General features: G+C 38.0%; 1 protein-coding gene across 3 annotated transcripts in view; it reads left to right on the top strand.

The window, feature by feature from the left end:
- The first annotated feature begins 307 nt into the window (after positions 1-307).
- Positions 308-14,529, top strand: part of LOC127005822 (histone-lysine N-trimethyltransferase SMYD5-like) — a 25,996-nt gene continuing 11,774 nt past the window's right edge. The window contains exons 1-7 of one of the 3 annotated variants that reach the window (XM_050874978.1): positions 310-467; positions 2,372-2,469; positions 3,357-3,484; positions 3,711-3,831; positions 9,906-10,027; positions 11,780-12,017; positions 13,785-13,962. In XM_050874978.1, coding sequence (XP_050730935.1) covers positions 2,380-2,469; positions 3,357-3,484; positions 3,711-3,831; positions 9,906-10,027; positions 11,780-12,017; positions 13,785-13,962 — 877 coding nt within the window. In that variant the 5' untranslated portion in view covers positions 310-467; positions 2,372-2,379. Of the gene's footprint in view, positions 468-2,371; positions 2,470-3,356; positions 3,485-3,704; positions 3,832-9,905; positions 10,028-11,779; positions 12,018-13,784; positions 13,963-14,529 lie in introns of those variants that run through there. The other 2 variants (XM_050874989.1, XM_050874998.1) reach the window with 2 other exon arrangements.

Here is a 14,529-nt window from a genome sequence, read left to right as displayed (position 1 = left end):
ATTCTTACACCTATTTTCTTTATTATACCAACATGTATTAGCTATCAAACGACCATTGAGAAAAATCCGCTCATTTAGTTGTTGGAGGCCATAGGGTGCACTAGGAAACGTTACTAACTTTCCTTCCATATTCCACCATAACTCTAAGCACATTAATCGGAAATATATCATAACGTAAGAAGAAAAAATACTAATAGCCACGTAATTCCTAGCAAACAACAGAAAGCAGATATGCGTACACAGTGTTAGTCTGGCACATCCTAGTAATTTAAGAGAATATACGACGTTCTAAGCATATAATAATGAAGGAACTAATATATAACCATAGCTCCAGGTCTCTAGGTAGCCCAGATGGCCCCTCAAAGGCTGTCCTCCCCTGTAATGGCCGCAATGTTTTTTTGTGCAGAGGAGGAGCAGAGAGTCGTGGGCGAGGGAGGAGTACGCACGTGCATTGGGCAAGGGATTATGTGAGTATACTAATATTTACCTTCCCTGCAGTTAATTAAAGGTGTCACTCGGGTTTTAAGGCGTGTGTTAGGGATGGTTAGCGTGTGTGTAAGGGGTGTGGTTGATGTGCTGTCCTGTCTTCATGGTGGGTGTTTTTTTTAAGGCGTGTTTGGTGGTATTTGTGGTATTATTACTAAGGTGTGATTGGTGGTATTGAAGGTGGGTAGTGTGTGTGTGTAAGGGGGTGTGGCTGGTGTGCTGTCCTGTCTTCATGGTGGGTGTTTTTTTAGTTTTTTTTTAAGGCGTGTTTGGTGGTATTGGTGGTATTGTTACTAAGGTGTGAATGGTGGTATTGGAGGTGGTTAGTGTGTGTGTGTGTAAGGGTGTGTGGCTGGTGTGCTGTCCTGTCTTCATGGTGGGTGTTATTTTTAGTTTTTTTTAAGGCGTGTTTGGTGGTATTGGTGGTATTGTTACTAAGGTGTGAATGGTGGTATTGGGGGTGGTTAGTGTGTGTGTGGCTGGTGTGCTGTCCTGTCTTCATGGTGGGTGTTTTTTTAGTTTTTTTTAAGGCGTGTTTGGTGGTATTGGTGGTATTGTTACTAAGGTGTGATTGGTGGTATTGGGGGTGGTTAGTGTGTGTGTGGCTGGTGTGCTGTCCTGTCTTCATGGTGGGTGTTTTTTTTAGTGTTTTTTTTAAGGCATGTTTGGTGGTATTGGTGGTATTGATACTAAGGTGTGAGTGGTGGTGTTGGGGGTGGTTAGTGTGTGTGTAGGGGTGTGTGGTTGGTGTGCTGTCCTGTCTTCATGGTGGGTGTTTTTTTTTTAAGGATTGTTTGGTGGTGTGTGTTTGGCTGTGGCTGCTGCTGTATGTACGTCATGTCATTCTTGTTGGTGCTTGTTCCACGTTATGTCTTCATATCTGCTGTTCTGTGACATTTTCTAGTGGACTGGGATAATCATACTGACCTGGGTGGGGTGGCTCTCTCCCTCGACCCTCCCACATGCTATGGAGGGCCAAATTTGTCCCCATGTGTGTGTAAAGGGGTGTGGTTGGTGTCTGTCTTTTTGGTGGGTGTTTTTTTTTTAAGATGTGTTTGGTGGTGGGTGTGTGGGTCGTGTATATAAGGAGATCTATCCTCCTGTCAGCCACCGTTCTTGCTTCTCTGTATAAATGCTATGGAGTCAGTCTGTTCTCTGGATTTTATCACTTTATCATGCTATTCATTTTTCTTGATAACCATTTTCATCTGATGTTGCTTATTTCTGTGATAAATAATGATATTTTTTCTTCATTTAAACTTTCCATGGCTGGTCACTGTGAGTTGTTTTCCTCTTATGACTAATAGTTTTGGTTAGGGAGAGTATAGTCGAGGGTGGGCTGAAAGCCTCCCGTGTCCCATAGGCTAGGTTGTTATAGTTGTTTAATCAATTATTATGAGAATTGCTTGTAATTAGTTTAACTGTGCAGAAGGTGAATATGGCAGGCTGGGTCCTCCCTCCTCATAGCCTTGTGAGGGCAAAAGCACTGTGGCAATAATTTTTGAGGAACTGTAGAGATTAATGGCTGCAGATGATTTTGTAGGGCACCACCAACACAATCACTGAAATAAAGCTTGTCTGACTTCTTTGCCTAACCTAGCATTTTTAGAGCCTTAGCTTGGAGAGGTTTACTTGCCTTGTAAATGGTTTTGTGGAAATTTGTAAAAAATCTCTTACTTAACTTGGATTTCAGTTATTATGGCCAGTTTGTAACACTCTCTGGGCATAGAAAAAGAGAAACTTGGATGCTCTTTAGGTGAGGTTGATCAGATTTGTTAAGCTAGTGTTAAGAGGAGCATGGCACCTTTTTTTTTTGCCAATAAGGAGAGGTTAATTTTACTAATTTTATCTTCATTGTGTTAATGGATGTGTGTTTTCCCATTAGAATTGTCTATGGAGTTGGTAAGGATGGCCAGCAAAGATGGAGCAGCTGGGGATCATGAGGAGTCTGGGGTGGAGGTGCGGATTATTGGGGATCCTATTGTAAGTATCAACCTGACTTTTCTTGTTACTAATAACTGTTGATAGCAGGACCACACTGACAAATCAACAAACTCAGACTCAGTGATGGAGTGAATACAAGAGTTAAGACTTTTAATGCAAATATGAATACCCAAAGTCAGGGATAGAGTGCATATGGTACAAGAGATGAGTATAATGCAAATACTAATACTTCAAATACTTTAAATTTCTTAAGATATGAATATGAATACTTAAAAAGAATTACAGTAGTTATACTCTTTTGAATGGTATATCATGAGGGACAGTGTGTGAAAATATAGAAGATCAAGTTTAAATGATAAAAGAACACATCTCAAGATATGGGCATCTAAACGGGAAGATTAAATGCTCCTCACATTCTCTTCCAAATGACTTTGTATTTGTTTTTTGTTTTCTGAGTCATGAGCACACATTGAGGCCCAACTCCATGCATTATACATAGTATACTTCAGGGTGTAAATATGGCAGCTGATCCCCCTTCAGAGTGCCAGCTTCCTACTTGTAGCCAGCTTTTATTTAATCTTCCCTTAGTGGTGCCATCATGTTTCTTCTTTGTTTTATGCACCTGCCCATCATCCTTCTTTTTCACTCCTGAGCCTGATTCACAGATATAGAGCTTTGAAATAGTGCTGAAATAGAGTCCTTGTTTTATTATGTAGAACAGTGCTGCCTCAGGAAAGTTTTTAACTTTTTTTCAGCACTAATATTGTTATGTAGTTTAGTATGAAAACATTAATGAAGTCTACATTCTCTTCAAAGCTGTACACATTATCTGAAAAGTATCTTAGAATTGTGTTTTATTTTAGTGAAGTTGTATATTCAGTAGAGAATTTGAATGTCTACAAAATTTATTTTTACATTTTTTTCAGGGAAAAGGACTATTTGCTACTCAAGACTTCAAAGCTGGGGACGTTATATTTGAAGAACGGCCGCTGGTGTCATGTCAGTTTCTGTGGAATGCTGCATATGGCTACCTAGCCTGTGATTTCTGTCTAAGGTAAGCTTATTATAGAATTTCCTCTCATATAAAAGTAAGAGTAAAGTAGGCTTAACCTGGTACACCTGATGATATTAACCATGGTCACAAATGGATTTACAAAAGCTTTTACTAAAGCTCAAAGCTTGTGCAATTTTAGTTTGTATGGATGCTCTTATGTAGGAAAAGGGTTCCATACATAGAACTTATGATAATAATTGTATGTAGTAATGCTTCCTCTTCTCAGGCCCTTGGAAACTGCAGAGGAAAATGCTTGTCGGCTAACCCAGAATTCTCAACTCTCACTGCCCTTCCCAGAATGCTGTGATACCAAGAAAGATTCCTTCATTGAATGCCCATATTGTGATGTAAGTTTCACTGTAAATTTATCACTTAAAGTACTGTAACTTGGTTCTCGGTCATATTTGTCAACAATTCATTTGCTTGCACATCAATTGGGGAAACTAATGTAACAGGGGGACTTTGTTGCTTGTTGAAACACCTGAGAAATTGGACGTATTTGGGATGTTACCATTTCTGGCACCATTCTTATGTTACCCATTCATGCACTACTTTATATTATCATTCAAGCATCATTTTATGTTAAGGCACTTCACTTGCCTTGTGTTCACACTTAGGCTCAAAACACCAGTTAATTTTAGGGTTTCTGTTGAAGGGAATTGTTTAATGCAGGCCTTACCATGGTGTTGGAGTCCTTAACCCTAGATTACCAGCGTTGCTTTAGTAATGTGGTTACCAGCGATGTCCGGAATTCCGGACAAATTTTGCAGGCATAAAAACACATATAGGAATGGTACAAAGTTTAATTACTAAATTTTTACTTAAACTACAATACATTCTTAATTCTAAGACCTATGAACTAAACATATTACTGTAAAACAACATTACAAAAAAAAAAGAAAAAAGAAAATGTGTGAAAATTATTGAAAAACCCCCTGTCTCTCTAACCAAGGCTCCACTGCCATCACTGTGTTGCCTGATAGTGATGAGTTGTGCCACAAGTGAAGTTTACATGTCCCCTGAAATGCTCCACCCTCAGTAGCCCTTAGCCGCACAGATATGTCATATTTTCTTGGTATGTCATATTTTACATCCTTGTCCAAAATTTCGGACAACTGGGAATAGTTCAGGAAGAAAACACAGGAAAACATAAACGTACCTCACACATCAAGGGCAGAATGGCAACTGAGATGTCATGGCCGCAGAGCACCGTAGGTCTAACAGATTTCCTTTCGTGACGCTAATTAACCCCACATACCGGGATTCCGGATAACGCTGGTAATCTAGGGTTAAAGGTGTGCATGGTCGAGCAGTACTGGGCAAATATATCTGTCTTATTTTCTAAGGTTATATATATATATATATAGTTTAGGTTTTGGGGTAGTATGTTTACACAAAGGTCCACTAGATGAAGTCTTGTCAGTCTCTTCCACTCAAAATTTTCTCTTGAAAGATACAACCCAGGGAGCAGGGTTGCATACTGGTTAGTGTGCCACATGCTTGTATAACCGGAATTGTCGCTCATGGACTATGCAGTTAGCAGGCCTCGATTCAGTCTTATGGAGTAATTGCTGGTTTAAAACGGCCATTCAAACAATATCCAATGTTTTGTGAAGGCATGTAATACTAAAAGTATCTTCATCTTTTCATCTGACTGTTTAGTATCCATGTTTCACACCTAGGGTTGCAAAGGGTGGGAAAGTTACCGGAAAAATAGAAACTTTCAGAGGAAAGTTTCTGGGAATTTTCAGGGCCTGGGAATGTTGGTGATTTTTTGGAATTTTCAAGTTTTTCACACTTGTATTTGTATTGATAAACAAATCAGTTTTTGGTTAATATAACTATTAATTAAAAAGTTATATCCAACAAAAGTTGTATTTCCAATTGGTTAGGTTAACTTCGATGAACTTTCAAACACATGATATCCAGACACCTATAGCATAAATTAACAAAGAAAGCCTTCACTGTTTCATTTAGTAAGGAAGAATAGATGATTCTTCTGAGTCGAGACCTATGGTAACTTTTTGTGGTTTTGTTAGGGTAGGTTAAGTTTGGAATATCTTCAAACACATAATTTAGGTGACATCTTACAGCACAAAATTGCAAAGAATGACCTCACTCAGTCAGTAGGGAGGCATAGATGATTTTTCTGAGTCAAGACGTATGGTATTTTTTTGTGATTTTGTTAGGTTAGGTTAAGTATGGGGATCTCCAAACACATGATAGTCAGCACCTTATGGTATAAATCAACAAAGAATAACCTCAATTTGTTATCTAGAAAGTCTCATTAGTAAGGAAGCATATATGAATTTTCTGAGTCTAGACCTACATTATAGTAACTTTTAGGGGTCTTGTTATGTTAGGTTTGGTTAGGTTCACGATACCTTCAAACACATGACAGCCAGCAACATATGGTATAAATCAACAAAGAATAACCTCACTTTATTGTATAGAAAATCTCAATAATAAGGAAGCATATATGAATTTTTTGAGTCAAGACCTATAGTAATGGTTTGGAATTTAGTTAGGTCAGGTAAAGTCTAGGGTATATTCAAACACATGATTACCAGCACCTTATGGTATAAATCAACAATGGATGACCTCACTTAGTTGTATAGAAAGTCTGATTAGTAAGGAAGCATATATGAATATTCTGAGTCAAGACCTATAGTAACTGTTTGGGGTTTTGTTAGGTTAGGTTAGGTCAAGTTTAGGGTATGTTCAGACACATGATAGCCTGCAACTTATGGTACAAACAAAGAATGACCTCTGTTGTATAGAAAGTCTTATTAGTAAGGAATCATATATGAATTTTCTGAGTCAAGACCTATAGTGTAAATGTATGAGGTTTTGTTAGGTTAGGCTAGGTTTAGGGTATCTTCAAACACATTATAGCCAGCAACTTATGGTATAAATGAACAAAGAATGGCCTCACTTTGTTGTATAGAAAGTCTCATTAGTATGGAAGCATATGTGAATTTTCTGAGTCAAGACGTATAGTAACTGTTTTTTTTTGTTTGGTTAGGTTAGGTTAAGTTTAGGGTATCTTAAAACACATGATAGGCAGCACCTTATGGTTTAAATCAACAAAGACTGACCTCACTTTGTTGTATAGAAAGTCTCATTAGTAAGGAAGCATACATGAATTTTCTAAGTCAAGACCTACCGGTACTTTAACTGTTTGGGGTTTTGTTAGGTTAGGTTAAGTTTAGGGTATCTTCAGACACATGATTGCCAGCATCTTATGGTATAAATTAACAAAGAAGGGCCTCACTTTGTTGTATAGAAAATTAATTATTAAGGAAGCACATATGAATTTTCTGAGTCAAGACCTATAGTAACTGTTTGGGTTTTGTTGGGTTAGCTTTGGTTAAGTTTAGGGTATCTTCAAACACATGATTGTCAGCATCTTATAGTATAAATCAACAAAGAATAACCTCACTCTGTTGTAAAGAAAGTCTCATTAGTAAGGAAGCATTTGTGAATTCTCCGAGTCAAGACCTATAGTAATGTTTGGGGTTTTGTTAGGTTAACCCTTTCAATACAGTGACGCAGACGTCGGCGTCACAGTATGGAAAGGGTTAAGAGGAATTGGAAGAGGATTAATCCTCTTCTAAACCTCTTAATCCTCTTCTGAACCTCTTAATCCTCTTCCATTTCCTCTTAAGAGGTTTAGAAGAGGATTAAGAGGAAATGGAAGAGGATTAACCCTTTCCATACGGTGACGCCGACGGTGACGCTGACCGTATTGAAAGGGTTAAGTTTAGGGTATCTTCAAACTCATGATAGCAAGCACCTTATGGTATAAATCAACAAAGAATGACTTCACTTTGTTGTATAGAAAGTCTCATTAGTAAGGAAGCATATAGTTTAGGGTATCTTCAAACACATGATTGCCAGCACCTTATGGTATAAATTAACAAAGAATGGCCTCACTCCATTGTATAGAAAGTCTCATAAGTAAGGAAGCATATATGAATTTTCTGAATCAAGACCAATAATAACTGTTTGGGGTTTCGTTAGGTTAGGTTAAGTTTAGGGTATCTTCAGACACATGATAGACTGTAACTTATGGCATAAATCAACAAAGAATGACCTCACTCTGTTGTATAGAAAGTCTCATTAGTAAGGAATCATATATGAATTTTCTGAGTCAAGACCTATAGTGTAAATGTTTGAGGTTTTGTTAGGTTAGGCTAGGTTTAGGGTATCTTCAAACACATTATAGCCAGCAACTTATGGTATAAATTAACAAAGAATGGCCTCACTTTGTTGTATAGAAAGTCTCATTAGTATGGAAGCACATGTGAATTTTCTGAGTCAAGACGTATAGTAACTTTTTTTTTTTGTTAGGTTAAGTTTAGGGTATCTTAAAACACATGATTGGCAGCACCTTTTGGTTTAAATCAACAAAGACTGACCTCACTTTGTTGTATAGAAAGTCTCATTAGTAAGGAAGCATACATGAATTTTCTAAGTCAAGACCTACCGGTACTTTAACTGTTTGGGGTTTTGTTAGGTTAGGTTAAGTTTAGGGTATCTTCAGACACATGATTGCCAGCATCTTATGGTCTGAATTAACAAAGAATGGCCTCACTTTGTTGTATAGAAAGTCTCATTAGTAAGGAAGCATATATGAATTTTCTGAGTCAAGATGTATAGTAACTGTTTGGGGTTTTGTTGGGTTAGGTTTGGTTAAGTTTAGGGTTTCTTCAGACTCATGATAGCCTGCATCTTATGGTATAAATCAACAAAGAATGATCTGACTCTGTTGTATTGAAAGTCTCATTAGTAAGGAAGCATATATGAATTTTCTGAATGAAGACCTATAGTAACTGTTTGAGGTTTTGTTAGGTTAGGTTAAGTTTAGGGTATCTTCAAACACATGATAGCCAGCAACTTATGGTAAAAATTAACAAAGAATGGCCTCACTTTGTTGTATAGAAAGTCACATAGGTATAGAAGCATAAGTGAATTTTGAGTCAAGACGTATAGTATCTGTTTGGAGTTTTGATTGGTTAGGTTAGGTTAAGTTTAGGGTATTGCAAAACAAATGACTACCAGCACCTTATGGTATAAATCAACAAAGACTGACCTTACATTTTTGTATCGAAAGTCTTATTTGTAAGGAAGCATATATGAATTTTCTGTGTTAAGACCTATAATAACTGTTTGAGATTTTGTTAGGTTAGGTTAAGTTTAGGGTATCTTCAAACACATGATTGCCAGCAACTTATGGTATAAATTAACAAAGAAGGGCCTCACTTTGTTGTATAGAAAATTAATTATTAAGGAAGCACATATGAATTTTCTGAGTCTAGACTTATAGTAACTGTTTGGGTTTTGTTGGGTTGGGTTTGGTTAAGTTTAGGGTTTCTTCAGACTCATGATAGCCTGCATCTTATGGTATAAATCAACAAAGAATGATCTGACTCTGTTGTATTGAAAGTCTCATTAGTAAGGAAGCATATATGAATTTTCTGAATGAAGACCTATAGTAACTGTTTGAGGTTTTGTTAGGTTAGGTTAAGTTTAGGGTATCTTCAAACACATGATAGCCTGCAACTTATGGTATAAATTAATAAAGAATTGCCTCACTTTGTTGTATAGAAAGTTTCATTAGCATGGAAGCTTATATGAATTTTCAGAGTCAGGACGTATGTTGACTGTTTGGGGTTTCATTAGGTTAGGTTAAGTTTGGGGTATCTTAAAACACACCTTATGGTATAAATCAACAAAGACTGACCTCATTTTTTGTATAGAAAGTCTCATGAGTAAGGAAGCATATTTTAATTTTCCGAGTCAAGACCTATAGTAACTGTTTGGGGCTTTGTTAGGTTAGGTATGTTTGCCAAAAGTGCTTCATCACATTTCTAGTCTTTTTCCAATTTTTTTTTACATGGCCTTGTTACTTACTAAAAGACCTCTGTAAAATCAGTTATTCCTTCCCCGTTCTATTGCAAGGTATTTCAGCCTGTCCTTGTATGGCAGTTTTACATATAAAACCAATCTTTTGGAATTTCCATTGACCTTTAGCCCACACAATAATTACCACTATAGATATTTTTTACCATTTGAAAAAAAATCCTCCCTCTACTCCACACATGCAAAGCATTACCCATAAATCTTCCCTATTTCATATACTAATTGCTTTCTCAAAAAAATGTAAAAAAATAGTTTTCCACACTTCTTGAATATAAGTATATGATTGTGTGACCCTGAACTCTTCTAAAGCCTCCTTATTTGTGCCTGTGTTCTCTAACCTCATAAATTTTTGAATTTATTATAATCTTGGTGTGATGTCAATAGATAGATATAGATATTGATTGATAGATAATTAGATGTAGATAGTAGATAGATATTGACACACACACACACACACACACACACGTAGTGATAGAGTATTTCCTCATCTTTGCAGGTGTCATACTGTAGCAGAGAATGTAGAAGCAGTGCTTGGAGCCAGTACCACGAGACACTGTGCTTACACTCCTATATGCCAGATCCTTCCCACCCCCTAGTAATGCTACAGGAAGCTTGGAAGTATGCCTCCCTCTTCTTTGTGTATAGTTAGACAATAGTGTATTGTTCCCAGTATTGTAGTTTTTGATAAAAAATGCTTGTATATACAGAGTTTTCGGTAATTGATACTTCATGAAACATTCATTGCCAAAAATGATTATTGATGCAGCAAGCAGTCATGTTCATTGAACACATGATTATGTGCAAAAGAAGCTCAGGTTGTTTTTAGTTTATAGAGGAGTTGGGTGACTCAGTAGGTTTGGTGCTTGGCTAGCAACCGAGAGGTGAGTTTGGTCTCAAGTCACAGCGGCTTTTTGGTGAGACAAGTAGCACCCTCTTGCAGCCTTAGCATAGCTATATGATCTTAGCTACTGAGGTCAGGGGGGATTTTTCAGTCACCTTTTTCAGTCATTATGCAGTGTTGTTTTAACATTTTTCACTGTGTTGCCTTAATATTTTGCCTTTGCCATTCCCTGTTGATGAGAACAGTGAGCCAAAACAGGTTCCCCAGCTTCTTACTAAAGGAAAAGAAGGCAGATAGAAGAGGGATGATTTTATGCTACTCAAATATGAAGACATAAAGCCATTTTAAATCTAGATGTGTTATGATATTCTTATGATGCAAGTGTCTCATACTGAAAAGCATGATATATCAATCTAACCTTAGGAGTATGGAAGGAAAAATAAATGGAATTCATGGTCGATGCGTGAGATAGAAGAGGTAGTCTAGGAGATAAGGACGATTCACAATAAATGGTAGCAAAGTTCTGGAAGTGTATAAAAATACAATATGAAGTCAGTACAAGGAATATCTGAAGGTGGGCCATGATGATTATAAAGTAAAAAGGCCATTTCCTGGAGTGCAGGAAAGTATATAAAAATTTAGAAATGTCAATTTTTTTTAATTGTGTGCATGTGTTTGTGTGTACATATCTTAAAATATCACAGAAGGCCATATAGACATGGTGTACATGCCACTGGAAAAGTGAGGCACTAAAAGTCTTGCTTATTCGTAGTTCATCACCATCATTATCCTCACCTCGTTTTCCATAGGCCTAGGGTGGGGAGGCTAGCTTTAAGAAGAAAAGGGAAAATTAAGTGATCATAAAATGCTAGTACTTTTCACTCTCTACACAAGCAGAGAGCAACTGGCTGTGGGCTGCAGGTGTGGGCCGTGGAGCGTGGCTGAGTTGAATGTCTTGCAGTTAGGTGGCCTCCCAGCGCATGCGCACAATGCCGGTCTCCAGATATTTTTGGGTCTCTGATCATTCTGCTACACTTGGCTGCTGGGCGGCTTGTTGCTGATTCACTTTCCTGTACTCACTATTTCACAATGATGTTGTCACTTAATTGCAACAGAGGTCTCTTTAGGGTGATGTGTTCTTTGATGGTGTGAGGGTGGGGAAACATGGACAGTTTAATCATGGGTGCTAGTTAGTGCAGCATGTGTGTGTGTGTTACATATACAAAGTTTTTTTATTTATTTTTTATTTGGGGATGGCTTATTATGTACTGACACTGCCTTACAAAAACATAGTTAATATATAGATGTTAATCTTTTGATTGTACAAATTCTGATACTTATGTTCAAACTATAGCTTTACATGGTTTTTCTTTCAATTTGATGTTTTGAATCAAATTGTATTGCTACTTAGCTTGTAATTTTACTTGATCCAGAAAAAGTTATTAATTGTTATAAGTGAATATAAATGTGTACTTACAAACCATAGGCTTTATAAAATTCCATGTAAAAAATAATTATCTTCTTCACAGACAGATGCACTACCCTCCAGAAACAGCGTGCATTATGCTACTTGCACGAATTATTGCAACAGTCCGACAGGCTTCTGACAAAGAGGGAGCCACTGCTTTATTTATGCAGTTTTGCCATCGCACAGTTAATGAAGAAGAGGAGATAGCTCATAAACTCCTTGGTGCAGAATTCCAAGACCAACTGGAAGCACTACGAGCTCTAATGGAGAAAAGTATATGGGCTCCTGAAATACAACATGTAAGATTGCTTTTCTTTACAGACACATAGTGAGGCAAGGTAGAGTTAGGGGCATGTGCTATAGTTGCTCGTGGCTTTGGTGCTCATTTCCATCACATTACCCATCTCCGTGGTGAGTAAGAACCCATTACCTCATGTTTATTCATGCACGTCTATCATATTGATTATAAAAATTAAATTTTATGGCTAATCAGTATGGGGGATCTTTACTATGGCTGTATAGCTCAGCCCTGGGAGTGAGGCAGGGCTGCATCTTTGCCCGATCACTTTTCAACTCTTATATGGTGAGGATGTTATGGAGAGTTATTGACTGAAGTCATTATGGAGCTTCTATTTGCAATAGAAGGGTCACTGACTTTGTTACGCCCATGATGCAGTAATCTGTGCCGAGGTACTGCACAAAGAGGTGAAGTTTTTTAATTTCCCCAGCACCAGTTCTTAACAAAATTGACCTGCAAGATACTCTAATTAGTCACAGAAGCTTCAGTCCATTCATGCAAGCTCAGCATCTCACCCATTTTCAAGTTTGAGAATAGGTTGAGGACATTTCATTCCCAAGAACTCTGATCATTCACTTTACTGGGTGAAACTTCTTAGGCAAAGACCAAAGTACAGGTGGTTAGAGGCTAAAAAGATGAAGCAGTTCAGTCTTTTCATGTGTGTGCCAAGGGCATTGAGATCCTGGAGAGTTTTACTACAAAAGTAATGTAGTGCTGAACAACGGCAGGTGATGCCGACAAAAAAAAAAAAAAAAAAAAAAAAAAAAAAAAAAAAAAAAGTTTTTGTCTTTTAGTTGTTTGTTTTCCATCTTACTGTGTAACTGGGAGACATGAACCTCTGGTAATGAGTGTCCATGTAGAATCATGTGATATATCTGAAAGGGCTGTTTAATCAGCTATTACTCTGCGAGACTGAACCACTCTGGGTTGTCTCTTGCAGAAACCCAAAGAGCAGATAACTCATGATTCTACATACACTTATTACCAAAGGGATCAATCTGCCTCTCCAAGTCACTATTCAGTGTTCATGTCTCAGTCTTCAAGTAAGATATAGAGCACAAACAATTTGAAGATCTGGATTCTTGTAAGATAGGGAGAACAAACAATTTGAAGATCTGGATCCTTGCCCTTCTACACAGGTATCGTCAGTGCCATATATTCGTGCCGAGTCCTTAACACCGTGGGCCAAGCCAATCCACCATAGGACTTCCTGATGAGACCCACTGTTGTTCTGAACTATGCTAACAGGGTATGTGAAATTTTCCAAGATATCAATGTCCTTGCCACACACATGAAAAAGACTGTACTGTCTCATCTAGCAATCCTCCAAACATCAGTGCCTTGGGCTTGGCCCAGGAAACCTAGGGTCCCAAGGGCTTCGTCTCCTCATGCCTAGAGAGCTATCACCAGAACCTCCAGTGACTGCAATTACTACTGTATCATTGACAAAGACAAGGTCAGTGGGCAGAGCACTGCCTCACTTCTGCATTCATGAAAAAAAGCTGGGTATGGCCCCATCACACTTAACAGCACTTTCAGTATAGGCCAGTCAATAGACCAGCGGTTCTTGCAGGAATCCCACGGAGCTGCAGGATATCCCAGATCTGGGATCTGCAAAAATATGGTTGCCACATGAGAATTAGGGTATCGATTGAGGTTGTCAAATGTGAGACCTTGTTGTAGGGTGCTGCATGATGAGACAGTGTCTAAAGATGAAGCTATAGGCAATAAAAACCACCTGGGTGTGTGTACAAAAATTTTGTTTCAGTGGTTGACACCAGAGGGCTTCAGGTCTCTGGTTGCACTGGTGGGCACAAATGGGCAAGGCATTGGCACCAGCCCGTTGAGTCGATGGGTCCGCAACTGTGATAACTTGGAAGTACCTGATGAAGAAAGGAAGAAATTAAATGATTTGATTGATGATGTGTATGAGCAGCTAGAGAAAGGTAAGACAAATTTCTTAGTAATTATTTTTTACTTTTTATCTAAATTTCTGTGGTTGATATATTCATTAACCTATAGTGTTCTCTTGAAAACATAACATGCACAAACATGCATGCATGTAAACAAGATAAACATTGCTATCTACCTACTATGGGTTTCAGAGGCTGTGTTACATAGTTTTTCAAATAATATTAACAAAGCATTGGATAAGGATGCTAATTTGACAAAGGATGTTTCACTTAGAGCTGGTCAAGGATAAATCCTGCCAGATCAAGTGCTTCTTTTCAACATATTATACTGTGTCTGGCATTAATGGGCGAGCTCTCCAGCTGTGAAAGCAGCAGTGGAGGTGTTGAGTCTCTCGGCGGGTGGGCTGGCAGGCTGATTCAGTAACTTGAGAGCGATATCAAGGTTCTGCTAACTGTTCAGGTAATGGAAATTGAATAATTGAGTGCTTTAAAGATAAAACAGATGTGGCAAGGAACAGGACTTGATGTTGCCATGAGTGAATAAATCATGCACCTGACATTTGTCAGCCTTGCAACAAGAAGTGCTTACTTTATCGGGTT

Source organism: Eriocheir sinensis, chromosome 3 (genome assembly GCF_024679095.1).
Source record: "Eriocheir sinensis breed Jianghai 21 chromosome 3, ASM2467909v1, whole genome shotgun sequence".
In the NCBI taxonomy this organism is placed as follows: domain Eukaryota; kingdom Metazoa; phylum Arthropoda; class Malacostraca; order Decapoda; family Varunidae; genus Eriocheir; species Eriocheir sinensis.
This window is presented reverse-complemented; position numbering and strand designations above follow the sequence as displayed.